Here is a 27,268-nt window from a genome sequence, read left to right as displayed (position 1 = left end):
ACTGGAGCACAGAGGATGCTTCAGGCTGTCTGGAGCACAGAGGATGCTTCAGGCTGTCTGGAGCACAGAGGATGCTTCAGACTGTCTGGAGCACAGAGGATGCTTCAGGCTGGCTGGAGCACAGAGGATGCTTCAGGCTGTCTGGAGCACAGAGGATGCTTCAGACTGTCTGGAGCACAGAGGATGCTTCAGGCTGTCTGGAGCACAGAGGATGCTTCAGGCAGGCTGGAGCACAGAGGATGCTTCAGGCTGTCTGGAGCACAGAGGATGCTTCAGACTGTCTGGAGCACAGAGGATGCTTCAGGCTGACTGGAGCACAGAGGATGCTTCAGGCTGTCTGGAGCACAGAGGATGCTTCAGGCTGACTGGAGCACGAAGGATGCTTCAGGCTGACTGGAGCACGAAGGATGCTTCAGGCTGACTGGAGCACAGAGGATGCTTCAGGCTGTCTGGAGCACAGAGGATGCTTCAGGCTGACTGGAGCACAGAGGATGCTTCAGGCTGACTGGAGCACAGAGGATGCTTCAGGCTGACTGGAGCACAGAGGATGCTTCAGGCTGACTGGAGCACAGAGGATGCTTCAGGCTGGAGCACAGAGGATGCTTCAGGCTGTCTGGAGCACAGAGGATGCTTCAGGCTGTCTGGAGCACAGAGGATGCTTCAGGCTGTCTGGAGCACAGAGGATGCTTCAGGCTGTCTGGAGCACAGAGGATGCTTCAGACTGTCTGGAGCACAGAGGATGCTTCAGGCTGTCTGGAGCACAGAGGATGCTTCAGGCTGTCTGGAGCACAGAGGATGCTTCAGGCTGACCTTATAGAATCTCCATCAGATGGTAGCAGTTCATATTCTCTGTCAGAGCATGCTTTGGGTCCCAGGTGATGCTGTTGGAGCCTCTCAGGTTATTATGGTCTGCTGAGTCAGAAAGTCTCTGACAGGGTGACCAACCATCTTTCAGCAGATTATTGACAGGTGGAGCAGTTTAGATTTGAAAGCTGTTGACTAACACTTGAACCAGGTAGCATGGCAGTGCTGTAGAACAGACTCAATCACAGAGGTAAAGAACAACATGTTGATTCTCAGGCTGTGATTGGTTACTGACTCGTGTTGTTGTCCGCGTCACAGGGCGACAACGGCTCAGGTTTCCCAGGTCAGCAGGGTCGCTCGGGCCCCCAGGGGGAGGACGGCTCTGTTGGGCCCCCAGGGAACCTCGGACCCCAAGGATCAGATGCAACGCCAGGACCTCCAGGACTAGACGGACCCCCCGGACCCAAAGGTAACTGATTTATAGGGGCAGGGGAAGTAATCAGAGTACACACATCCTTTACTCAAGTAGAAGTACACACATCCTTTACTCAAGTAGAAGTACACACATCCTTTACTCAAGTAGAAGTACACACATCCTTTACTCAAGTAGAAGTACACACATCCTTTACTCAAGTAGAAGTACACACATCCTTTACTCAAGTAGAAGTACACACATCCTTTACTCAAGTAGAAGTACACACATCCTTTACTCAAGTAGAAGTACACACATCCTTTACTGAAGTAGAAGTACACACATCCTTTACTCAAGTAGAAGTACACACATCCTTTACTCAAGTAGAAGTACACACATCCTTTACTCAAGTAGAAGTACACACATCCTTTACTCAAGTAGAAGTACAGACATCCTTTACTCAAGTAGAAGTACACACATCCTGTACTCAAGTAGAAGTACACACATCCTTTACTCAAGTAGAAGTACATATACTCGTGTTTTAAAATACTCTGGTGAAAGTAGAAGTACTGACTAAACTTCTTTACTCAAGTCAAAGTAAAGAACTTTGAAATGTACTTCAGTAAAAAGTACCCATAACTAGCAGCTGTTTTAAAGAGTACCTGACCTCCCTTTATATTAATAGAACAATAATGTCATTGTTAGCTAATGAATGTTTCCATGGTGACCAACGGCAACATGACAACGTTTCCATTGGTCCCTCTTCTTTAGAGAAGACCAGGAAATGATGGATACACGGATCGTGTTCAAATCAATAGGCACGCAATGACTCTAAATAATAATGATCACGCCACCAAACACACATTCAGACAAAAGGAACCAGCCTGTTTGGAAAATGAGAGAAGTAGAAAGTACAGGTATTTGAGTTCAACATGTAAGAAGTAGAAAGTACAGGTATTTGAGTTCAACATGTAAGAAGTAGAAAGTACAGGTATTTGGGTTCAACATGTAAGAAGTAGAAAGTACAGGTATTTGTGTTCAACATGTAAGAAGTAGAAAGTACAGGTATTTGAGTTCAACATGTAAGAAGTAGAAAGTACAGGTATTTGTGTTCAACATGTAAGAAGTAGAAAGTACAGGTATTTGAGTTCAACATGTAAGAAGTAGAAAGTACAGGTATTTGTGTTCAACATGTAAGAAGTAGAAAGTACAGGTATTTGTGTTCAACATGTAAGAAGTAGAAAGTACAGGTATTTGAGTTCAACATGTAAGAAGTAGAAAGTACAGGTATTTGTGTTCAACATGTAAGAAGTAGAAAGTACAGGTATTTGAGTTCAACATGTAAGAAGTAGAAAGTACAGGTATTTGTGTTCAACATGTAAGAAGTAGAAAGTACAGGTATTTGAGTTCAACATGTAAGAAGTAGAAAGTAAAAAGTCGTCAGAAAAATAAGTAGTGCTGTAAAGTACTGATACCGGAAACATGTACTTGAGTAGAGTAATGAAGTATTTGGACTCCACTACTTCCCCTCTCTGCTGAGGTGTGAGGATGAACTGGACTGAACTGAAGTGTCTCTCAGGTGGAACTGGTCTGGAGGGTCTCTCTGGTCCCGTTGGTTTTGTTGGACCCTGTTTATCTGGACCCCCCGGACCTGAAGGACAGCCGGGACCCATGGGCGTCATTGGATTCACAGGTAACATCTCCGTCCATAAGAATCCTACATCCGTCTGTCAAACACAACGCCTTACGATGTGATAACCCTTTACTGTCAGAACACGTCTCACACATGTCCTGCATCCCAGCTGTCCTCTGAAGGTGAGTCTAACAGGACGCAGACTGCCAAGGTCCAAATAAACACCACGAGAGTCAGGAGATAACCATAAGTTTAGTTAGTATAGGAGCAACAGAGACACGCAGCCGATGAGTGCGTGAACAATGCTAAATAAATGGAACGGTGTAAATACCATAATTTTCGGACTATAAGCCGCGCCTTTTTCCCATCTTTCGACCCTGCGGCTTATATAACGGTGCGGCTAATCTATGGATTTTTACATCTAACGGCCACTAGGGGACCTCCTAAATCTATGGATGTTACAGGTTACAGTCCACCACCTTTAACTCTATGGGCTCTATGACCGGCCCGCGCCCCCCACCTTTAACTCTATGGGCTCTATGGCCGGCCCGCGCCCCCCACCTTTAAGCGGCGGGCTCCAGCAGGAAAAGCTGGAGGCCGGAAAAGAGTGAGACAGGTAGCGCGCAAAAGTAAAAGTGGAACCGAGAGTGGTACGAGAGACAGAACGAGAGCAAGACAGACAGACATTACGAGAGCGAGACAGTTTGTCCCCGTACCACTGGTTGAAAACCACTGCTGTAGATCACTGCCGGTACGTGCGCTGGGAGCGCACCGTTTAAGTTTGAAAGTTGAAAAGTGTGTGTGTCTGAAACGCTATGTGAGACAGTACAGTTTACACAGCACATGTTCTGTAGCTACTATTGCACTAAATGCTAACACTTGAATACGTTATGCAAAGATGCAACTTGTTTGTTGAAATGTTAATAAATGGGAGCTTCCTCAAACAGCCATCTCTTTCCCGACAATCCCCTCTGTGCACGAACCCTTACATATGGTAATGAAACATTAAAACACCTGCGGCTTATAGTCCAGTGGGGCTTATAGTCCAGTGCGGCTTATAGTCCAGTGCGGCCTATAGTCCAGTGGGGCTTATAGTCCAGTGGGGCTTATAGTCCAGTGCGGCTTATAGTCCAGTGCGGCTTATAGTCCAGTGGGGCTTATAGTCCAGTGCGGCTTATAGTCCAGTGCGGCTTATAGTCCAGTGCGGCTTATAGTCCAGTGCGGCTTATAGTCCAGTGGGGCTTATAGTCCAGTGTGGCTTATAGTCCAGTGCGGCTTATAGTCCAGTGCGGCTAATAGTCCAGTGCGGCTTATAGTCCAGTGCGGCTTATAGTCCAGTGCGGCTTATAGTCCAGTGCGGCTTATAGTCCAGTGCGGCTTATAGTCCAGTGCGGCTTATAGTCCAGTGGGGCTTATAGTCCAGTGTGGCTTATAGTCCAGTGCGGCTTATAGTCCAGTGCGGCTAATAGTCCAGTGCGGCTTATAGTCCAGTGCGGCTTATAGTCCAGTGCGGCTTATAGTCCAGTGCGGCTTATAGTCCAGTGCGGCTTATAGTCCAGTGCGGCTTATAGTCCAGTGCGGCTTATAGTCCAGTGCGGCTTATAGTCCAGTGCGGCTTATGGTCCAGTGCGGCTTATGGTCCAGTGCGGCTTATGGTCCAGTGCGGCTTATGGTCCAGTGCGGCTTATGGTCCAGTGCGGCTTATGGTCCAGTGCGGCTTATGGTCCAGTGCGGCTTATGGTCCAGTGCGGCTTATGGTCCAGTGCGGCTTATGGTCCAGTGCGGCTTATGGTCCAGTGCGGCTTATGGTCCAGTGCGGCTTATGGTCCAGTGGGGCTTATAGTCCAGTGCGGCTTATAGTCCAGTGCGGCTTATAGTCCAGTGCGGCTTATAGTCCAGTGCGGCTAATAGTCCAGTGCGGCTTATAGTCCAGTGCGGCTTATAGTCCAGTGCGGCTTATAGTCCAGTGTGGCTTATAGTCCAGTGCGGCTTATAGTCCAGTGCGGCTTATAGTCCAGTGCGGCTTATAGTCCAGTGGGGCTTATAGTCCAGTGCGGCTTATAGTCCAGTGCGGCTTATAGTCCAGTGCGGCTTATAGTCCAGTGCGGCTTATAGTCCAGTGCGGCTTATGGTCCAGTGCGGCTTATGGTCCAGTGTGGCTTATGGTCCAGTGTGGCTTATGGTCCAGTGCGGCTTATAGTCCAGTGTGGCTTATAGTCCAGTGCGGCTTATAGTCCAGTGCGGCTTATAGTCCAGTGTGGCTTATGGTCCAGTGTGGCTTATAGTCCAGTGCGGGTTATGGTCCAGTGCGGCTTATGGTCCAGTGCGGCTTATAGTCCAGTGCGGCTTATAGTCCAGTGTGGCTTATAGTCCAGTGTGGCTTATGGTCCAGTGTGGCTTATGGTCCAGTGCGGCTTATGGTCCAGTGCGGCTTATGGTCCAGTGTGGCTTATGGTCCAGTGTGGCTTATAGTCCAGTGCGGCTTATGGTCCAGTGCGGCTTATGGTCCAGTGTGGCTTATAGTCCAGTGCGGCTTATGGTCCAGTGTGGCTTATGGTCCAGTGTGGCTTATGGTCCAGTGCGGCTTATGGTCCAGTGCGGCTTATGGTCCAGTGCGGCTTATGGTCCAGTGCGGCTTATAGTCCAGTGCGGCTTATGGTCCAGTGCGGCTTATGGTCCAGTGTGGCTTATAGTCCAGTGCGGCTTATAGTCCAGTGCGGCTTATATATGTACACATCATTCAATTTAGCTGCTGCGGCTTATAGTCTGGTAATTAACTTGTGTTTAAAGTTGAGTTCATTTCAAACTCCGGCCTGCAACCATAGATTTACTGTATTTAGAAAATCCACAGCGTTGTGTCGTACTAAATGCATTTTGCATTTCTCTCAGTAGAAAATGATCTGAGAGTCTGTTTGACATAAACTCCGTGATAAATGTCATCTACATTTCATAAGAGGTGTTAGACCTGTGAGCACTTTCAATCTCAAAGGAAGGAAATGTAGAATCTGTATTTGTATTGTTGATTTAATGTGTGAACGAGGCGGTGTGGAGAAGGTAAGCTGTCGTCATCAGGCTGTAGTTTGTTATAAACTGTTGGAGGCCTTTAGTGTCTGGATATTTGGGGAGTCAGGTGGTCCGTGAGTGGTCTTTATTGGTTAAGTGTCCTCGGTCTGAACAAGTTTGAGAAACACTGCTGTGTCATGGAGTAAAACTAGAACCAACAGAAATGTACATTGAGCTACTCACACAGGTGGACGTATCGCTATTTGCTTGATACATCTTTACACACAAGCAGCACAAGAATCACTTCCCTAAATATCCTAAATGCAACTTATTTTTTTTGATTTTGATTTTGATATACTTTATTAATCCCTGTGGGGAAATGGTTTCTATGCATTTGACCCATCCTAATGTTAGGAGCAGTGGGCTGCCATTATGTACGGCGCCCGGGGAGCAGTGTAGGGAACGGTGCCTTGCTCAGGGACACCTCGGTAGCACTTGGTCTTGCTGGGACTTGAACTGTTGACCTTCCAGTTGCCAAGCCAAGTCCTTATCGACTTCGCCACCACCGCCCTTACATGCGTTTCTCATGTACTGAACGTGCTATTTAACTTCAGGGCGTAACGCTAGCATTTTAACATTATACAAATATGTGTATAGAAACATTCAAACTACTCAAATGATCCATAACATAAAGATATACCTTCAACAAAGACATGCTTACATGAGATGAGAGACTGAAGCCCTCCTCCAACAGAGCAACATGAATATAAATAGGACATAGAACTAATAAAACGGATCAAATAGTGCAAGAGAATGTTTTGAGATGTGCCAGAAAATACAAATACAATATAAATAGTGCCAGAAGAGTCTGTGTACAAGTACATGGAATATGATAAATAGTGATCAAGATGCAAACTGATGAGTGTTTCTGGATGTTGGCTTAATGATGCGTCACAAGGAAGGATTTCACTGGACGGTGCAACACCATGTGACTCTTTGGTGCAGTACCACATTCAAACAGAGGGTGGGGCCAAACACACCGGATGCACTGCCTGGAGGGAAGAACAGGAGGACAGCAGCTCCGTCAAAGAAGACAGAGTCACACACAGAGAGCCAGGGGCAACTGGGAGTCACTGGGAGTCACTGGGAGTCACTGGGCAGCTGGGAGTCACTGGGAGTCACTGGGAGTCACTGGGCAGCTGGGAGTCACTGGGCAACTGGGAGTCACTGGGAGTCACTGGGCAGCTGGGAGTCACTGGGAGTCACTGGGCAGCTGGGAGTCACTGGGCAGCTGGGAGTCACTGGGAGTCACTGGGCAGCTGGGAGTCACTGGGAGTCACTGGGCAGCTGGGAGTCACTGGGAGTCACTGGGCAGCTGGGAGTCACTGGGAGTCACTGGGCAGTTGGGAGTCACTGGGAGTCACTGGGCAGTTGGGAGTCACTGGGAGTCACTGGGAGTCACTGGGCAGCTGGGAGTCACTGGGAGTCACTGGGCAGCTGGGAGTCACTGGGAGTCACTGGGAGTCACTGGGCAGCTGGGAGTCACTGGGAGTCACTGGGAGTCACTGGGCAGCTGGGAGTCACTGGGAGTCACTGGGAGTCACTGGGCAGTTGGGAGTCACTGGAAGTCACTGGGAGTCACTGGGCAGTTGGGAGTCACTGGGAGTCACTGGGAGTCACTGGGCAGCTGGGAGTCACTGGAAGTCACTGGGAGTCACTGGGCAGTTGGGAGTCACTGGGAGTCACTGGGCAGCTGGGAGTCACTGGGCAGCTGGGAGTCACTGGGAGTCACTGGGAGTCACTGGGCAGTTGGGAGTCACTGGGAGTCACTGGGCAGCTGGGAGTCACTGGGCAGCTGGGAGTCACTGGGAGTCACTGGGCAGCTGGGAGTCACTGGGAGTCACTGGGAGTCACTGGGAGTCACTGGGAGTCACTGGGCAGCTGGGAGTCACTGGGAGTCACTGGGCAGCTGGGAGTCACTGGGAGTCACTGGGCAGCTGGGAGTCACTGGGAGTCACTGGGAGTCACTGGGCAGCTGGGAGTCACTGGGAGTCACTGGGCAGCTGGGAGTCACTGGGAGTCACTGGGAGTCACTGGGCAGCTGGGAGTCACTGGGAGTCACTGGGCAGCTGGGAGTCACTGGGAGTCACTGGGCAGCTGGGAGTCACTGGGAGTCACTGGGCAGCTGGGAGTCACTGGGCAGCTGGGAGTCACTGGGAGTCACTGGGAGTCACTGGGAGTCACTGGGCAGCTGGGAGTCACTGGGCAGCTGGGAGTCCCTGGGAGTCACTGGGCAGCTGGGAGTCACTGGGCAGCTGGGAGTCACTGGGAGTCACTGGGAGTCACTGGGAGTCACTGGGCAGCTGGGAGTCACTGGGCAGCTGGGAGTCCCTGGGAGTCCCTGGGAGTCACTGGGAGTCACTGGGCAGCTGGGAGTCACTGGGAGTCACTGGGAGTCACTGGGCAGCTGGGAGTCACTGGGAGTCACTGGGCAGCTGGGAGTCACTGGGCAGTTGGGAGTCACTGGGAGTCACTGGGCAGCTGGGAGTCACTGGGAGTCACTGGGCAGTTGGGAGTCACTGGGAGTCACTGGGCAGTTGGGAATCCCTGGGAGTCACTGGGCAGCTGGGAGTCACTGGGAGTCACTGGGCAGCTGGGAGTCACTGGGAGTCACTGGGCAGCTGGGAGTCACTGGGAGTCACTGGGCAGCTGGGAGTCACTGGGAGTCACTGGGCAGCTGGGAGTCACTGGGAGTCACTGGGAGTCACTGGGAGTCACTGGGAGTCACTGGGAGTCACTGGGAGTCCCTGGGAGTCACTGGGAGTCACTGGGAGTCACTGGGCAGCTGGGAGTACATTTGTATTTATTTGTAGCATTATTTAGTAATCTTCCATGTCACTAATGTTCGGTTGTGTTTGTGTAATGTGAAGAATGTAAACATCTGTAAATACATGTTTAAATAAAGAAAGTATAGAAGTATAAAGGACACATATCAAACCTCTCTATCCCTGTCTTACAGGACGACGGGGCCCAAAGGGACTGAAGGGGGACCCTGGGCGATCTGGCGTTGGGGTCCCGGGGCCTCAGGGGCCTTTTGGGGCCCCAGGGTTTGATGGAGCGCCAGGGTCAGTGGGGGAAGTTGGATCCAAAGGCCAGAGTGGGGCCAATGGGGAGCCAGGAAGCACAGGTAAGGAGGCGTGGCCAAACTGAATCCAACCTGTGACTAAAGATCATTGACGTTTTGTTTTGTATTATTTATTCTACTATTTCAACAATTAGCCAGTTTATTCATCCACAAAACGAACACAATGAGTAGAATCAGGAGGGCAGACTTCATCCAGAGGGGGGTCCCGTTACTCATCCAGCTGCAGGATCAAGAGAAAAGAGATTATTCTGTAATTAAATATGCACACAGATAAACACAATTCTATAAATACATTCCCACAAGTCCATGTTCAGATAACAAGACAGTTTCATTTATCATCCTATTTCTATATAAACTATGATAATTAAGATCATTATGATAATAGTTATGGGGCCAATGGGGAGCCAGGAAGCACAGGCAAGGAGGCGTGGCCAAACTGAATCCATCCAACCTGTGACTGAAGATCACTGAAGTGTCCTCACTAGTATAACAATCCAACATGTGTGTGTGTGTGTTTGTATGTGTCTACGTATATATATTCAAGCGTCTTTGAGCACCAGGAAAAGCGCTTTCAAATTATTATTATAATGATTATTATATGTGTGCATGCTTAAGTAAATACATGTGCACGTGTGTAAATATTTGTCATTTCAAAAGACCCCTACGTACTTTTTATTTTTTATTTTATTTGACTAATTCTGTTCAGTATTTAATTTGCCGTTTCCAGGTCTCTAAAGAGATTTGATTTGCAAAACTGTACTTTTAATATAATGTGATCCCAAATAAAGAATTAAAATATATATAATCCAACATGCAGGTCTCCGAGGGGACGCTGGCCCTCCAGGAGCCCTCGGGGGTCCAGGGGTCGATGGGGAACCAGGAGAGACCGGACCACCAGGACTGAGAGGTTTCATCAATCAGTCGATCAATGCTTCCCTTCTGCCTGACCCTTACGTGTTTGACCTCGAAGCAACTTAGAGTCAGCTGCTGTGGAGAGCAAATGAGGAGTTAGGCAGAGAAACATAATATCGACTTTTAAGATCTTTCCTTTGAATGAGGACTCCTTCTGAGCGAGAGACGCTCTCATAGGGAGACATCAGAGGTCCTTTACCACAACATGTGCTCCAGGTGGATCACAATGAACTCACAACCTACAAACAACACTTGGGTGTTCAGATAGAGACAAGGTCTTCAGAATCAGAATAGCTTTACTCGTCCCACAGAGGGGACATGTACATAGTTACAGCAGGAAGAGACAAAGACAGCTTCATGTTAACCAAGAAGCTGCAAACAAAACATTCCACTGAACAGTTAGGATTACACTGTGTCTCTTCTACATCAACATGTGTCCCCTCTTCTCCATGTCTCTTCTACATCAACATGTGTCCCCTCTTCTTCATGTCTCTTCTACATCAACATGTGTCCCCTCTTCTTCATGCCTCTTCTACATCAACATGTGTCCCCTCTTCTTCATGTCTCTTCTACATCAACATGTGTCCCCTCTTCTTCATGCCTCTTCTACATCAACATGTGTCCCCTCTTCTCCATGTCTCTTCTACATCAACATGTGTCCCCTCTTCTTCATGTCTCTTCTACATCAACATGTGTCCCCTCTTCTTCATGTCTCTTCTACATCAACATGTGTCCCGTCTTCTCCATGTCTCTTCTACATCAGCATGTGTCCCCTCTTCTTCATGTCTCTTCTACATCAACATGTGTCCCCTCTTCTCCATGTCTCTTCTACATCAACATGTGTCCCCTCTTCTCCATGTCTCTTCTACATCAACATGTGTCCCCTCTTCTTCATGTCTCTTCTACATCAACATGTGTCCCGTCTTCTCCATGTTTCTTCTACATCAACATGTGTCCCCTCTTCTCCATGTCTCTTCTACATCAACATGTGTCCCCTCTTCTTCATGTCTCTTCTACATCAACATGTTTCCCCTCTTCTCCATGTCTCTTCTCCATCAAAATGTGTCCCCTCTTCTTCATGTCTCTTCTACATCAACATGTGTCCCCTCTTCTTCATGTCTCTTCTACATCAACATGTGTCCCCTCTTCTTCATGTCTCTTCTACATCAACATGTGTCCCCTCTTCTTCATGTCTCTTCTACATCAACATGTGTCCCCTCTTCTTCATGTCTCTTCTACATCAAAATGTGTCCCCTCTTCTTCATGTCTCTTCTACATCAACATGTGTCCCCTCTTCTTCATGTCTCCTCTATATCAACATGTGTCCCCTCTTCTTCATGTCTCTTCTACATCAACATGTGTCCCCTCTTCTCCATGTCTCCTCTACATCAACATGTGTCCCGTCTTCTTCATGTCTCTTCTACATCAACATGTGTCCCCTCTTCTTCATGTCTCTTCTACATCAACATGTGTCCCCTCTTCTCCATGTCTCTTTTACATCACCATGTGTCCCCTCTTCTTCACGTCTCTACTTCAACATGTGTCCCCTCTTCTCCATGTCTCTTCTACATCAACATGTGTCCCCTCTTCTCCATGTCTCTTCTACATCACCATGTGTCCCCTCTTCTTCACGTCTCTACTTCAACATGTGTCCCCTCTTCTTCATGTCTCTTCTATATCAACATGTGTCCCCTCTTCTTCATGTCTCTTCTACATCAACATGTGTCCCCTCTTCTTCATGTCTCTTCTACATCAACATGTGTCCCCTCTTCTTCATGTCTCTTCTACATCAACATGTGTCCCCTCTTCTTCATGTCTCTTCTACATCAATATGTGTCCCCTCTTCTTCATGTCTCTTCTACATCAACATGTGTCCCCTCTTCTTCATGTCTCTTCTACATCAACATGTGTCCCCTCTGTGGAAAGAGACTCTGAAAGTTTCAGGAACAAAGATTCTCTCTCTTTTTGATCCATTTCTATAAAAACCTGTCTGAAAATGAGCTGATCAGATTTTGGCCACTTGATGATGTCATAACGATGTGTTGTCTTGTGTAACCATTAGCCAATCAGCAACCAAGGTAACCCCCCCCCCCCCCCCCCCCCCCCCCCCCCCCCCCCCTTATCACCTGAATCTCCTCCTAGAGAGGAGAATCAGCGCTTTGGAAACAGGGCTGAAACAGAGGGGGTCATGGGTAATGCTGCAATGATCTGTTTGGTGTTTCAGCCAATCAGAGACAGGCTCTGGATATATCTGAGACCTGTGATGTATTGATGAACAACAGTATACTAGGGGACCTTTTAAACCATCATTGCCATAACAACCGGTTTCTCTGTTGGCAGGTGAGAAGGCTGTAGACGGGGTCAGGGGCTCTCAGGGACCCCAGGGGCCTCAGGGGGACAGAGGATATTCTGGACCTAAAGGACTCCAGACCAATGTGGAGATGTACGGGGATCCTGGAGACCTGGGAGACTCTGGTAATTTATTCCTGACGGTTCTACATGAGAACCGTAGTACTAGTTAGTCAGGAACCTGGGTGCAAAGACTAGAACAACACCGAGACCCGTGGTCTGTGGTCGACTGGCTTGAAGCCTAGAGTTTGACACCAGCACAATATGTCGTCTAGTGACTAGAAAAACAAATGTGCTCGATGATAAATATAAACATTTTTAGGAAAAGTCACGAAGTTTGAGCAGTGTGGGTTTTATATTAACACTTACACATAACTGCAGTTTGCCTCATGATGCTCAGTGACGCACACGCCCATGTTTCTCACTCAAATGTAAGAACAGCTTATTAAAAGGATCAGTTCAATGCGACTAATGTCGTCTTATTTTTATTGCATGATGTTAAAATAGGTTTAGTGATGGATTGTAAACATTTGAAATGCAGCATTTAAAGGGGACCTATCATGCAAAATGCACTTTGTACGTCTTCTCTTCATGAACATGTGTCCCCGGTGTTCCAGGGAACTCACCAAGTGTCAGAATACACAACCCTCTCTATTTTCCTCCATACCCAAATCTCTTAAAAAGGGGCTGCAACGGATCTGATACAGACTGATCCAGATGTGAACACTTCTATGACCTCACAGAAGTGGGGCTACGGCTATTGGGCCAACTCCACCAGTCAGGAGGAGACAGCCACGGACATTGCCGTTGGAAAGCGCTGGAGACGCTGTAGTACATATGCCAGGCCTGTAGATGGTGCTGTTCTCACATAATCAGCCCATGATGCAAAGACAGTGTTACATTGAGCGAAATGAGGAATGGCTAAAATGCATGATCTGTTTGGTATTTTGAAAAATATAAAGTATAAACATGCCTTATATGGCCCTACACTATATTATTCACATATAGCATGATAGGTCCACTTTAAGGGTTTCTAAGTTCTACGGTTGTTGTTTTAATAACTCAGACACTGATGGTGCAGCGCTGTACTCTCCCTCCTTATATAGGCTTTTCTTCCCGACCTAATTGTTTAGGGGGTCCATTATTGAAAACAGTTTGAGAACCACTGGTCTCGTGCAGGCAGGTCTAAGTCCTGAGGATCCTCCCTTCCCAGGTCAGGGAGAAGGTCCAGGTGTTCTGCCTGTCTCACACTGCTCTTTCTGCTTCCTGTCTCACCCTCAGGGCCCACTGGTCCCACTGGTACCAAAGGAGAAAGGGGTCTCCAGGGGCCACAGGGGTCCGACAGCAGCAATGGTAGACCAGGATTTGGCGGCCCACAAGGTGAACTGAAAAGCTCTTTCAAATGAAAGGGAATGCATGTCTGATGAATATAGGATAATAACGGACATTTGATGGATGTGTTCCTGTCAGGACCTCCTGGAGACCCCGGCAGGGGAGGAGAGCAAGGGCCTCCCGGTCCCTGTGGACACAACGGACACCAAGGAGAGATGGGGAAGCCAGGTACAGTCCCCCTGTCCTTCCTGTCCTCTAGTCTGGAGGTCAATGGTTTCCTGAAATGAGGGGTTAACACGAGCCATAAAGTCCGTCCGTAAAGATCCCACTGCTGGATTCAAAAACTGTTTTGTTAACAAGTGTCTAAATGAGAAGATCATATTTACACATCTTGTTTCTTATCCAGGTCTCAAAGGGGGGAAAGGTTGTGCAGGTTCTTGTGGGGAACCTGGACTGGACGGATCACCAGGACCAGGAGGACTTAAAGGTGCTAAAGGAGAAGCGAGTCCACCTGGACCAGGATCTAAAGGACCTCCAGGAGAAAAGGTAGCACACACAGGGACATACTGAAACGTAATATTCCCAGAGTAGATATTTCCTATTCGATGCAGACCTGGAGTTCTGTCACAAACTGATCGGATGCAAAGTTCTTCTGGCGGTTCCACTGTCAAACTAGACTTTTAGAATATTCTCAATATGAATATGATTTCTCATAATAAATCTAAGTTGCTTCATCCCCTAACCTGATGTCATGCAGATGACTTCCTGCTTCCTGTCGCCGGTCTTTATCCTTGTTTGTTTCTGTTTTCTGATGACTTCCTGCTTCCTGTGGCCGGTCTTTATCCTTCTTTGTTTCTGTTTTCTGATGACTTCCTGCTTCCTGTGGCCGGTCTTTATCCTTGTTTGTTTCTGTTTTCTGATGACTTCCTGCTTCCTGTCGCCGGTCTTTATCCTTGTTTGTTTCTGTTTTCTGATGACTTCCTGCTTCCTGTCGCCGGTCTTTATCCTTGTTTGTTTCTGTTTTCTGATGACTTCCTGCTTCCTGTGGCCGGTCTTTATCCTTCTTTGTTTCTGTTTTCTGATGACTTCCTGCTTCCTGTGGCCGGTCTTTATCCTTGTTTGTTTCTGTTTTCTGATGACTTCCTGCTTCCTGTCGCCGGTCTTTATCCTTCTTTGTTTCTGTTTTCTGATGACTTCCTGCTTCCTGTGGCCGGTCTTTATCCTTGTTTGTTTCTGTTTTCTGATGACTTCCTGCTTCCTGTCGCCGGTCTTTATCCTTCTTTGTTTCTGTTTTCAGATGACTTCCTGCTTCCTGTCGCCGGTCTTTATCCTTGTTTGTTTCTGTTTTCAGATGACTTCCTGCTTCCTGTCGCCGGTCTTTATCCTTGTTTCTGTTTTCTGATGACTTCCTGCTTCCTGTCGCCGGTCTTTATCCTTGTTTCTGTTTTCTGATGACTTCCTGCTTCCTGTCGCCGGTCTTTATCCTTGTTTGTTTCTGTTTTCAGATGACTTCCTGCTTCCTGTCGCCGGTCTTTATCCTTGTTTGTTTCTGTTTTCAGATGACTTCCTGCTTCCTGTCGCCGGTCTTTATCCTTGTTTGTTTCTGTTTTCTGATGACTTCCTGCTTCCTGTCGCCGGTCTTTATCCTTGTTTGTTTCTGTTTTCTGATGACTTCCTGCTTCCTGTCGCCGGTCTTTATCCTTGTTTGTTTCTGTTTTCTGATGACTTCCTGCTTCCTGTCGCCGGTCTTTATCCTTGTTTGTTTCTGTTTTCTGATGACTTCCTGCTTCCTGTCGCCGGTCTTTATCCTTGTTTGTTTCTGTTTGCAGATGACTTCCTGCTTCCTGTCGCCGGTCTTTATCCTTGTTTGTTTCTGTTTTCTGATGACTTCCTGCTTCCTGTCGCCGGTCTTTATCCTTGTTTCTGTTTTGTGATGACTTCCTGCTTCCTGTCGCCGGTCTTTATCCTTGTTTGTTTCTGTTTTCCGATTCATTTGAAGATGTGTCTTTATGACCCTGATGCTCCTTCAAAGAAATTTTAAATAAAACAAAACATAAAGTATCGTCTCCTCCTTTAAGGGAAATCCAGGGTGCTCAGGATCGCCGGGGCCAGATGGGCTACCAGGGGACAACGGAGAGCCTGGTCCTCCAGGAGAAAATGGCTCCTGTGGCCCCAAAGGAGGGTCGGGACCCCCGGGATGTAGAGGTATATCTGCAGTTCATAGGTCATAGGTCATATATCTGTAGTTCATCAGGTCATAGGTCATATATCTGCAGTTCATCAGGTCATAGGTCATATATCTGTAGTTCATCAGGTCATAGGTCATATATCTGTAGTTCATCCGGTCATAGGTCATATATCTGTAGTTCATCAGGTCACAGGTCATATATCTGTAGTTCATCAGGTCATAGGTCATATATCTGTAGTTCATCAGGTCACAGGTCATATATCTGTTGTTCATCAGGTCACAGGTCATAGGTCATATATCTGTAGTTCATCAGGTCACAGGTCATATATCTGTAGTTCATCAGGTCACAGGTCATATATCTGTAGTTCATCAGGTCATAGGTTATATATCTGTAGTTCATCAGGTCATAGGTCATATATCTGTAGTTCATCAGGTCACAGGTCATATATCTACAGTTCATAGGTCATAGGTCATATATCTGTAGTTTGTACAGATGTTCTATCAGAATATCAAACTGCATCATGGTTTGTATCATCATATTCAGAGGCGTCCATTTCAGGCTCAAATAATCATAGCTATGGTTCAAAGCTCTCTGAAAACTGTGATGGCCTTTTTCTCAGACTCATGAGAAGCGTCCTCATGTCCTCGTGTCCTCATGTCCTCATATCCTCATATCCTCATGTCCTCATGTCCTGTGAAATATCTTGCTGAGTGTTTGGAGAACAAACACAGTAAAGATCATGGTGAAACTCTCCAGCAGTGTATTCACCTCTGAACAGGGGCGGACTGGGACTACAAATCAGCCCGGGACTCTCGACTGGCCCACCGCGGTACCGCAAGTAGATACCGCTAGTAAATTGTCGACGGGGGGGGGGGGTGACTTACCGCAGAGGTAGACATTAAGGGTAAAATGCCACTGGCCCTCTGGAACAACACATTTGTTGCAATAGTAATTTATGCACTAACTCCATTACTACTTGAATCATCAGTTCTTCCTCATTTTCCTCAATTGTTCATATTTGGTTTATTAAAATAATGATATTGTGGTCATTGTTAAAAAATGTCTGCTATTATTATGAGTAGTATTATATGTATAATGCGCTTTTGGCCTTCCTGTCATTAGGAGTTAGAAATGTAATGGCTATGTATTAGATTAGATTAGATCCTTCATTCTCCTGCTGGGACATTTCCCTAAAGCCAATACCTTTATATTTTCTACTCTTCACTTGCTTGTCAGCATAGGTCGGCATTGATGTGCAGAGCCGACAGAAGACCTTGTTTATATTGGCATCATATTGAGAGGTGCAGTGACGCGTCCTAAAACCAGGAAGTAAGCTGCTGGTTCCCTCGACAAAGAGCAATGGGATTTCTCCACAGGGTTTTGGAAAATAGCTGGAAATTAGGTCTGTGGAAAACAAACCTGTTTGATAAATGCACGTTTTGTTCATCTGGATAATCTCCACATGTCTACCCTACTTTTATAATGTTAGAATCATAAATCTAGTCGATAGATTATAAAAGGGTTTTAGAACACGTCACTGCACCACTAGAAGCCAACTCCATCGATCAAGCTGGCTGAAACGTTCTCTCCCTCTTCTTCTCATGCTCCCTGTCACTCTCCTTTAACTCCTCCGGTGACTTTCTTTTATTTGAAGATAGTTTTTTGCCCGGCGCTTGGCCGGTTACCGCTGGTATTAAAAACATTTTGGCGAATGGTTAGGTGGCGCGATAGTCTGTAGTGAAGGAGCGCGCTCAGGGGAGCCTGCTCGCGCTGCGCTCCGCAGCAAACAGCTGTTTGCTTTTCACCCAACAGACAACCGACTCACGGAATGCTCTGTTGTAGCGTTGATAAACGAAACAATTTAACTAAATTGCTAGTCAAAGTACCAATACCACAGGACCATTTTTTTAAAGCAATATTTTTAGTGGCCCGAGCGGGCAAAGTACGTTATGCTGGCCCGGGGTGTCTAAATAGTGCTTCCGGGCCAAAGGGCCATTTAATCTCGAGCCCTTCCGGTTACCGGCCGGCCCACATCGTCCGACCGGCCCACTTCAGTACCGGCCCATCGGGATTCGTCCCGAACGTCCCGATGGGCAGTCCGCCCCTGCCTCTGAATGTGTTTCAGGATCAGGTAGAGCAGGTCACTAAACACCTTAATGTGTTTCAGGGTCAGGTAGAGGTCACTAAACACCTTAATGTGTTTCAAGGTCAGGTAGAGGTCACTAAACACCTTGATGTGTTTCAGGGTCAGGTAGAGGTCACTAAACACCTTAATGTGTTTCAGGGTCAGGTAGAGGTCACTAAACACCTTGATGTGTTTCAGGGTCAGGTAGAGGTCACTAAACACCTTAATGTGTTTCAGGGTCAGGTAGAGCAGGTCACTAAACACCTTGATGTGTTTCAGGGTCAGGTAGAGGTCACTAAACACCTTAATGTGTTTCAGGGTCAGGTAGAGCAGGTCACTAAACACCTTAATGTGTTTCAGGGTCAGGTAGAGGTCACTAAACACCTTAATGTGTTTCAGGGTCAGGTAGAGGTCACTAAACACCTTAATGTGTTTCAGGGTCAGGTAGAGCAGGTCACTAAACACCTTGATGTGTTTCAAGGTCAGGTAGAGGTCACTAAACACCTTAATGTGTTTCAGGGTCAGGTAGAGCAGGTCACTAAACACCTTAATGTGTTTCAGGGTCAGGTAGAGGTCACTAAACACCTTAATGTGTTTCAGGGTCAGGTAGAGCAGGTCACTAAACACCTTAATGTGTTTCAGGGTCAGGTAGAGGTCACTAAACACCTTAATGTGTTTCAGGGTCAGGTAGAGCAGGTCACTAAACACCTTGATGTGTTTCAGGGTCAGGTAGAGGTCACTAAACACCTTAATGTGTTTCAGGGTCAGGTAGAGCAGGTCACTAAACACCTTAATGTGTTTCAGGGTCAGGTAGAGGTCACTAAACACCTTAATGTGTTTCAGGGTCAGGTAGAGGTCACTAAACACCTTGATGTGTTTCAGGGTCAGGTAGAGCAGGTCACTAAACACCTTAATGTGTTTCAGGGTCAGGTAGAGGTCACTAAACACCTTGATGTGTTTCAGGGTCAGGTAGAGCAGGTCACTAAACACCTTGATGTGTTTCAGGATCAGGTAGAGCAGGTCACTAAACACCTTAATGTGTTTCAGGGTCAGGTAGAGCAGGTCACTAAACACCTTAATGTGTTTCAGGGTCAGGTAGAGGTCACTAAACACCTTAATGTGTTTCAGGGTCAGGTAGAGCAGGTCACTAAACACCTTGATGTGTTTCAGGGTCAGGTAGAGGTCACTAAACACCTTGATGTGTTTCAGGGTCAGGTAGAGCAGGTCACTAAACACCTTAATGTGTTTCAGGATCAGGTAGAGGTCACTAAACACCTTAATGTGTTTCAGGATCAGGTAGAGCAGGTCACTAAACACCTTAATGTGTTTCAGGGTCAGGTAGAGCAGGTCACTAAACACCTTAATGTGTTTCAGGGTCAGGTAGAGGTCACTAAACACCTTAATGTGTTTCAGGGTCAGGTAGAGCAGGTCACTAAACACCTTGATGTGTTTCAGGGTCAGGTAGAGGTCACTAAACACCTTGATGTGTTTCAGGGTCAGGTAGAGCAGGTCACTAAACACCTTAATGTGTTTCAGGATCAGGTAGAGGTCACTAAACACCTTGATGTGTTTCAGGGTCAGGTAGAGCAGGTCACTAAACACCTTAATGTGTTTCAGGGTCAGGTAGAGGTCACTAAACACCTTGATGTGTTTCAGGGTCAGGTAGAGCAGGTCACTAAACGCCTCCATTAATGTGTCTGTCCTCCAGGTCCTCCTGGGAACCCTGGGGGAAAGGGTTGTGATGGTCCTGCCGGGAACAGCGGCCCCTCTGGACCCACCGGCCTCACAGGTACTGTAAGGAATACAATCAATAGTTATATGCCGTAATTTCAATTAATACACTGTTCTAATTTAAAGCTGCTTTATTCTGAAAACCGGATGTTCACACACTCGACTTTCGGTTCTCACGAGTAAATATTGTCAACTTCCGGTTAGCATTAGCATGTAGCTAATATCATGTTTTGTGTACATTGCATTACATGTCATTTCTTAGATGCTTTTATCCAAAGCGACTTGCATACATTCAGTATTGTGGGCTGTGTCAGGGACACAACGACATGCTGACTGCAGTGGGACTCGAACTTGGTATCCCCTGATTCGAAGACCAGCACACTATCCACTGAGCCACAGCTACCCATGTGTGTGTGAATTTAAGGAGAAAGACGTGGTGTTGCACACTAAACACAGGGTCTTTAACCCTCACTTATTGACGATACTATTCTTAGGGAATGTTTAAACCAACAGATATTAGAATGTTGTAAAACTAACATCAGAAAACGACAGGACGTGCCTTGGACCCGCCCCCGTCGACGTTAAGCCAATAGGAGAAGACTGCAGATTATAAAATAGGAGGCCAGCTGGAAGCCGGTCTCCTTGCCCAGCTGATCCCAAACCATCGGGCAGAGCCACCATCTTTGCAATTTCCTTGTATAATCGTATCATTGTTTTATTAAACGCTGTTAACTTGTAAATAAGCTTCCTGGACTCTTTTCAGCTAATCCTGAGCTCAGAGCTGAAAAAACCTAGAGTACCAAAACATGAGTGTCCGTGCCGCCAGGAAGCAGAACCACACCCTGATCTAAAGACTTTAATCTGGGTTACTTATATCTTCTTCATTTTCAGGGAACAAGGGGGCCCCTGGAGATCCTGGTCCAGCGGGTCCCAGAGGGAACCAGGGCCAGGACGGGATACCTGGTCCTCCTGGGGAGAAAGGAGCTATGGGAGGTAGGAGACCGGGCACAATAGTTCTGAATCTACCATACGTGTTGAAAAGAGTTTCAGCTTAGAACCCAGTCTGGTGCTGGTCTGGATCTCTGATTGGTTGGTTTTTTTGTCCCCCAGTTCCTGGGATCGGGTCTCGGGGCCCCGACGGGAAGACTGGTCCACCTGGTGAGTCCTGATCTTTGATCGAGTTTAGTTTTCAGTCAGAATTAAAGACGAGGATTAAACCCCACCCTCTGCTCAGGGTGTGTTGGAGGGGCGGGTCCTCTGGGGGCCTGCGGCCCTCCGGGCCCTCCTGGTGCTGGGGGAAACCCAGGGTGTTCTGGTCCTCCGGGACCACCGGGCCCCTCTGGTTGTCCTGGAAAAGAGGGAGTCTGCATTGAAGGAGTCAAAGGAGAGAAAGGAATCCCTGGAGAGCACGGACCCAAAGGTGAGGAAATGCATCTCTATGGTTTGGCACTTATTGTGAATCGCCAAGTTTGCCCCTGTATGAGTAGAATGGTCCTGTTTCAGTATATTTAGTGAGTGTAATGATGATGTGTGGAAACGTTCCTCTGCAGGTCCGACAGGTTACCGAGGTCCTCCTGGTCCTCCGGGTCCTGGCTTTAAAGGAGATGAGGGACTTAAAGGAGCTACAGGAGACCAAGGACCACCTGGTAACCACGGAGACACTGGACCCCGGGGCCCGCCGGTCAGTACACCCCATAGTTATACATCTGAAAAGATACAGAAGGAAAAAGATACATGTGTGTCCAGTTCATCTCAGATTTGAATTCTTACACTGGAATCTCAAATCAAAAGTATTTATTCTTTCATATATTATCAGGAAACTGAAGGAGTTGTGTGTTTGATTGGATTTCCTCAAAACAACGTCTTTTTATTTTTACACGGTTGTTTAATTGACAGGGTGAAGACAAACCACCAGGCCCACCGGGACAGAAAGGCATGATGGGAGATACTGGAGTCACCGGACCTGTTGGTAAGGACTACAGTTGAAAAGAGTGTTGCAGGGATGTGGTGTTTCTGAGTTGGATTGGTTTTGGATTAAAGCAAAAAATAATCTCTGTGTCAAACAAACGTTTATGATTCTTACACGTTTAGTTCAGCAGGATAATCTCCACGTATTAACACCACTTCACGATTTCTGAAGTAAAGAGCTAATGTTGGGCTATAAAGGAACTACAGCACGGTCACATGACTTCACGTCACCACCGCTAAGCTAAAGGTGGCTAATGTTGGGCTATAAAGGAACTACAGCACGGTCACATGACTTCAGGTCACCACCGCTAAGCTAAAGGAGGCTAATGTTGGGCTATAAAGGAACTACAGCACGGTCACATGACTTCACGTCACCAACGCTAAGCTAAAGGAAGCTAATGTTGGGCTATAAAGGAACTACAGCACGGTCACATGACTTCACGTCACCACCGCTAAGCTAAAGGTGGCTAATGTTGGGCTATAAAGGAACTACAGCACGGTCACATGACTTCAGGTCACCACCGCTAAGCTAAAGGAGGCTAATGTTGGGCTATAAAGGAACTACAGCACGGTCACATGACTTCACGTCACCACCGCTAAGCTAAAGGAGGCTAATGTTGGGCTATAAAGGAACTACAGCACGGTCACATGACTTCACGTCACCAACGCTAAGCTAAAGGTGGCTAATGTTGACCTTTTGGCTCATTGTGTGTTTCAGGTGTGAAGGGGGAGATCGGACCAGCAGGTAGCGACGGCCCAAGAGGACCTCCGGGGCTACCTGGGAGGAGAGGTAATTAATACTTGACAAAAACACCAGAGAAATTCAGGATCCTCTGCCCGTTAAACACAATCAGTCACATCTACAGTATATCAACTCAGCAAAAACAGCTCCAATATGTTTTTACTGGGCTCTTCCAGAAATGTTAATGTTAAAATCAATCTCTTCACATTGTTCAAATGAATTAAATAATACAGCTCTGTTGTTGGAGGTCTGTTGCTTCTCAAAGCAAGTCCACCTTAAAATGTCAGTCCACCTTAAAATGTCAGTCCACCTTAAGTGAGCTTTAGCCGGAGTTGTTGCTAAGTTCGGAGCTAACCGAACCTTTAATCAGCAGGTAGAGTTCGGCTGCAGTCTTCAGGGGTCTAAAGCGTTTATATACTCCAAATAAACTATACACACACTTTCTCTGTCTCGAACACACACTCATCAACGCTACGCCGCTAGCACCACAAGCTAACAGCGATACATTTTGGAGCGCAACCCTGTCTGAGTGTGCAGTAAGGAAAACAGTTACTTAGACAATTATACATGGGGTAATAAATGAGAGAGAGAGAGAGAGAGAGAGAGAGAGAGAGAGAGAGAGAGAGAGAGAGAGAGAAAAAACAAGGCATATGAGAAATTAAGAAACTAGAAATAAACAATCAAAAATATTTCTGAAGTAGAAATAAAATAGCATTACAAATTTAAATTATATTATATTTACATTAATTGTGCAAGAAATTGATTATTGAATACAAATATAAAATGTTACACGTCCAATAAGTGCAAGATGTAGAACTGAACACTGCCCCCTGCAGGCCTGAGGGGGAAGGACGTACCCAGGGACATGTTGCTGCTGCCAGGGGAACAAGGCTCAGAAGGCATCCCGGGGTACCCAGGAGAAAACGGACCCCCGGGGGCCCGAGGGACACCTGGAGGTCCAGGTGAGTCTGGAATATTTAGCTGTGATACATAAGAAGGCCAAAGATTCTCGAGGGAATTCTTAAAACAGGTTTAAATATCCTAATACTGGGATTTGAAAAGAAAAGTGGTTTAAAGGTCAAAGATGGGTTCGGGTAACAGTAAAATCTGGAGATGCAAAATAGATGGAAGAGAAGGATGAGAGGAATTTAAAGAGGTTAGAAAAGTGTCGAAAGAACTATAATTTCACGGGAAGACTAGGGGTAGAGGGATGGGAGAATTTGGTTCGGGATATTTCCAAACCTCTGGAACAAACTCCCAGAAACCTGCAGGTCCGCTGCGACTCTGACTGCTTCTACATCCAGGCTGAAGACTTTGCTTCTTGCTTTTAATTGAACAAATGATCTCACACGGCACTGTAACTTTTATTCATGTTCTATTATCTTTGCTCTTTAATGTTTCTGATGTGTTTTATGCTCTTCATGTCTTTCACTTTAAAAGCCCTTTGAATTGCCTTGTGTTGAAAAGTGCTCTGTGAATACACTTGCCCTGCACGAACACCATGCGTGCTGTTGTGTGATCAGAGTACAGGCGGTTTTGGAAACAGATCTGTGTTTTGTGCCTGCAGGTGTAAAAGGATTTGTCGGGAGGGGGGGCAGGCCAGGACACGGCGGACGTCCTGGAGTCAAAGGGGAAGAGGGGGATCGAGGTTTCCTTGGATCAAAAGGTAAGAACCACCAACGATGTGCATCTTGGGTATTTATCCAAAAGACTTTGTCTCTAAGAGCGTGCACTTCCAGACTTGTGTCTTTTGCAAGCTAAGAGGGCAAAAGCTTTAGAATGGAAAAATGTGAACAAACCAAGTATGAATAAATATATTAAGGATCTGTCAGAATGTCTTGCTTTAGTTTAGAACAGTGCTTCTCAATGGTGGTCCATGAGCGCCCCCTAGTGGTCCGTGAGTATATTGGTAACATTTCACATTTAAAATAAATAAATTAAAGTTTTCCGCACTCTCGCGGGAATATCTCGGAATGGAGTGAGCTTTGGATTGCATGATATAGCCCAGCGCAACACCTTCGTCACACATGTTGCCACCTGTTTGTACCATTTTCAGGCGATTTGTAATCTGTTCTAAAAAAACGATGTGTTTTTTATATTTGTGGAGTCAGGTGGGGTCCGCCAGTGGTTTTTTCTTGGTTAAGTGGTCCTTGGTATGAAACAGTTTGAGAAACACTGGTTGAGAACATACATCACTTAAGGAAAGCTGGCGGTTTTTGAAATATCTGGGGGAGTGTCATGGACGTTTTGAAAAATAATGTTGTTAATGTTCAGGAATAATATTATAAAGTGTCGTCGCCCACGTCATATTCTTTCAGATTTCTGTACTTTGTTATCCCTGTATCATCTGTATACTCACCTGTGTTTATTTACATGCCTATTCATTTGATTGTACACTGTATCTGCCACCTAGATTGACCGTTTTATGTATGTACAAATTGGGACTACTCATTGCGACCAATCTGGTTAAATAAAGGTTTGAAATGAAATGAAAAATGTGTTGTATTAGAAAACTTCAATATAAATATATAATATACTTTAATATATATTTAAAAGAACCACACGTCTAACATTGGAAAGTGTCAGGGTTTTGGCAGGGAGCTGGTACGAATAACAACAACTTTAGATATTTATTTCACAAAAGCTGACGAAACACAGAAACGGGATAAACCTAAAATTCAGCTGTTGTCTAAAGACGTTATGAGTTCGGTAAGAAATGCACAGAAACACAATATGCGTATCAAAGTCCTTAGAAGACCTTAAGACTTGGATGAAGGATGAACAAAGGGGATAGGGTCCACATCCTTTACGACTCGGTGCTTTGGTTTAGTGATTGGCTCATATGGAAAAAAGGGGTTTCATGAGATTCATTATTCTAACCGATGTTTCTCTTCTTTAGAAAACACAGCATGCCACTTCCTCCATTATTTAACAGTTAAAAAAACTTCCTTTTTGAGTTAATTTAGGCATTTCATCTGATTCACCAGCTCTTACTGTGGTATGATCTGCTTGAAGGGAACATATCTGCACCTTCCTTGTTTCCTTGTTGTTCGGAGTTTGAATCTTTATGGGTTTTTATTGTAAGTCAGTCTAAATAAAAGTGTCAGCCACCTGAAGTGTCGTGATATGTAAAGATGGTTTTGGGGGTCTCTCCATCAGACCTTTCTTAACGTCTCTAACAATGACTAAACAGAGACTCTGTGTTTTCAGGGGTCTTGGGTGAACGAGGACAGGTCGGTGCTAAAGGTAATCCCGGTCGCCCCGGCCCGTGCCAGGACGCTCCGGAGAACGACGGCTTCCTGTTCACCAGACACAGCCCAGAACTCTTTATCCCAGAATGCCCTGCAGGATCCACCCTGATGTACAGCGGCTACTCGCTGCTGTTCATCAACGGAAACAACCGAGCGCACGGACAAGACCTGGGTACTTCGAATATTTACCGCAGTACTGCACTCTGCACCTTTACATATTTTGTAGTTAACATTCAGCTGTCTGTGGCTCTTTTCTGCTGTAATAATGTAAACGTCCCCCCCGTGGACGAAGAAAGGGATCCTGATGCACTCATGTTGAGGTTTGAGAGATTGTCAGTACTTTGTGTCACCTTACCGGTCAGTGCTCTATGAAATAATAAACAGACTCTTCGCAGAGTTTTGATTCTGTCTTAAGAACGGTTTGGAGTCATGTACGGATTGGGACCCTTACTTGTAGTCATAACTTTCAAAAATGTATTTTACAAAAGAAAAGCAGCTACATATTGCTACCGAATGGGAATGACCGTGTGTCAGATCAGTGTTGAATCAAATTCATTATCGACCGAGGAGTGGCGGTACGAAACAAAAAGACGCGTTGACTAATCAAACCTCTCTCTCTCTCTCTCCTCTCTCTCTCTCTCTCTCTCTCTCTCTCTCTCTCTCTCTCTCTCTCTCTCTCTCTCTCTCCTCTCTCATCTCTCTCTCTCTGCAGGTACATTAGGTAGTTTGTTTACCTCGCTTCACCACCATGCCCTTCCTGTTCTGCAACACCGACAACACCTGCCGCTACGCCTCCCGCAACGACTACTCCTATTGGCTGTCCACCGACAAACCACTGCCGGGTAGCATGCCGCTGATCTCCGGGGACTCTCTGAAGGACTACATCAGCCGGTAACACACACACACACACACACACACACACACACACACACACACACACACACACACACACACACACACACACACACACACACACACACACACACACACACTCACACTAAAGGAAGTATTCTAGATGTAATTGGACCTCATAAAGGTCTCCTATCATGCCAAATGCACTTCATGATGTCTTCTCTACATCACTGTGTGTCCCCGGTGTTTCCCCCGTGTGTCCCCGTGTGTCCCCCGTGTGTCCCCGGTGTGTCCCCGGGTGTGGCCCCCGGTGTGTCCCCGGTGTGTCAGGAGACTAACAAAGTGTCCAGGAAATAAACCCTCTCCTTCTCCTCCGTACCCACATCTCTAAAAACGGGGAACAACGGAGCTGATCCAGATTTGCTGCGTCATGACCACATTACTAAAATGTGGGCGGGCTTTACACCCACGGGCCAATCAGAAACGTTGCTGTCAGAAACAATGAGGACGTGTTCTGTTTACATTAGCATGCTAACACTCAGAGCTAACCTGTACTGGAGAGAGTGAGTGTGAAGAAGCAGGAAATCAAAAGGAAGTCACCTTGTGGTAAACCTGAGAGAGAGAAAGAGTTTGAGCTCCATCCTGTTTCAGAGAGAATCCTTGATGTGGTTTGGAACATGATGTGAGTTTCATCACGGCAGCATTTAGCTGAGAGAATTATTATTATTATTTTTTTATAAAGCTTTAGACCAGAATCATCTCTTTACTGACAGCTGAAAGAGAGGGGGATGAGGCTAGAATGATCTGTTTGGTATTTTGA

General features: G+C 46.4%; 1 protein-coding gene across 1 annotated transcript in view; it reads left to right on the top strand.

Moving 5' to 3' along the window:
• The window catches only part of col4a3 (collagen, type IV, alpha 3), a gene marked incomplete at its 3' end in the record, with an annotated part of 68,314 nt that overhangs the window by 36,984 nt on the left and 4,062 nt on the right, over window positions 1-27,268 (top strand). Inside the window, 21 exon segments of the mRNA XM_079673936.1 lie at window positions 1,123-1,273; window positions 2,796-2,909; window positions 8,872-9,039; window positions 9,815-9,904; window positions 12,250-12,384; window positions 13,540-13,638; window positions 13,729-13,818; window positions 13,997-14,136; window positions 15,669-15,795; window positions 19,613-19,693; window positions 20,527-20,628; window positions 20,746-20,793; window positions 20,870-21,055; window positions 21,186-21,316; window positions 21,532-21,604; window positions 22,322-22,393; window positions 23,182-23,307; window positions 23,913-24,011; window positions 25,556-25,768; window positions 26,309-26,322; window positions 26,324-26,487. Of these exon segments, the coding sequence (XP_079530062.1) occupies window positions 1,123-1,273; window positions 2,796-2,909; window positions 8,872-9,039; window positions 9,815-9,904; window positions 12,250-12,384; window positions 13,540-13,638; window positions 13,729-13,818; window positions 13,997-14,136; window positions 15,669-15,795; window positions 19,613-19,693; window positions 20,527-20,628; window positions 20,746-20,793; window positions 20,870-21,055; window positions 21,186-21,316; window positions 21,532-21,604; window positions 22,322-22,393; window positions 23,182-23,307; window positions 23,913-24,011; window positions 25,556-25,768; window positions 26,309-26,322; window positions 26,324-26,487 (2,423 nt within the window).

The sequence above is a fragment of the Notothenia rossii genome (assembly GCF_949606895.1).
Source record: "Notothenia rossii genome assembly, chromosome: 4".
NCBI classification, from domain to species: Eukaryota; Metazoa; Chordata; class Actinopteri; order Perciformes; family Nototheniidae; genus Notothenia; species Notothenia rossii.
The sequence above is the reverse complement of the archived record's forward strand: the minus strand, read 5'-3'. Positions and strand labels throughout refer to the sequence as shown.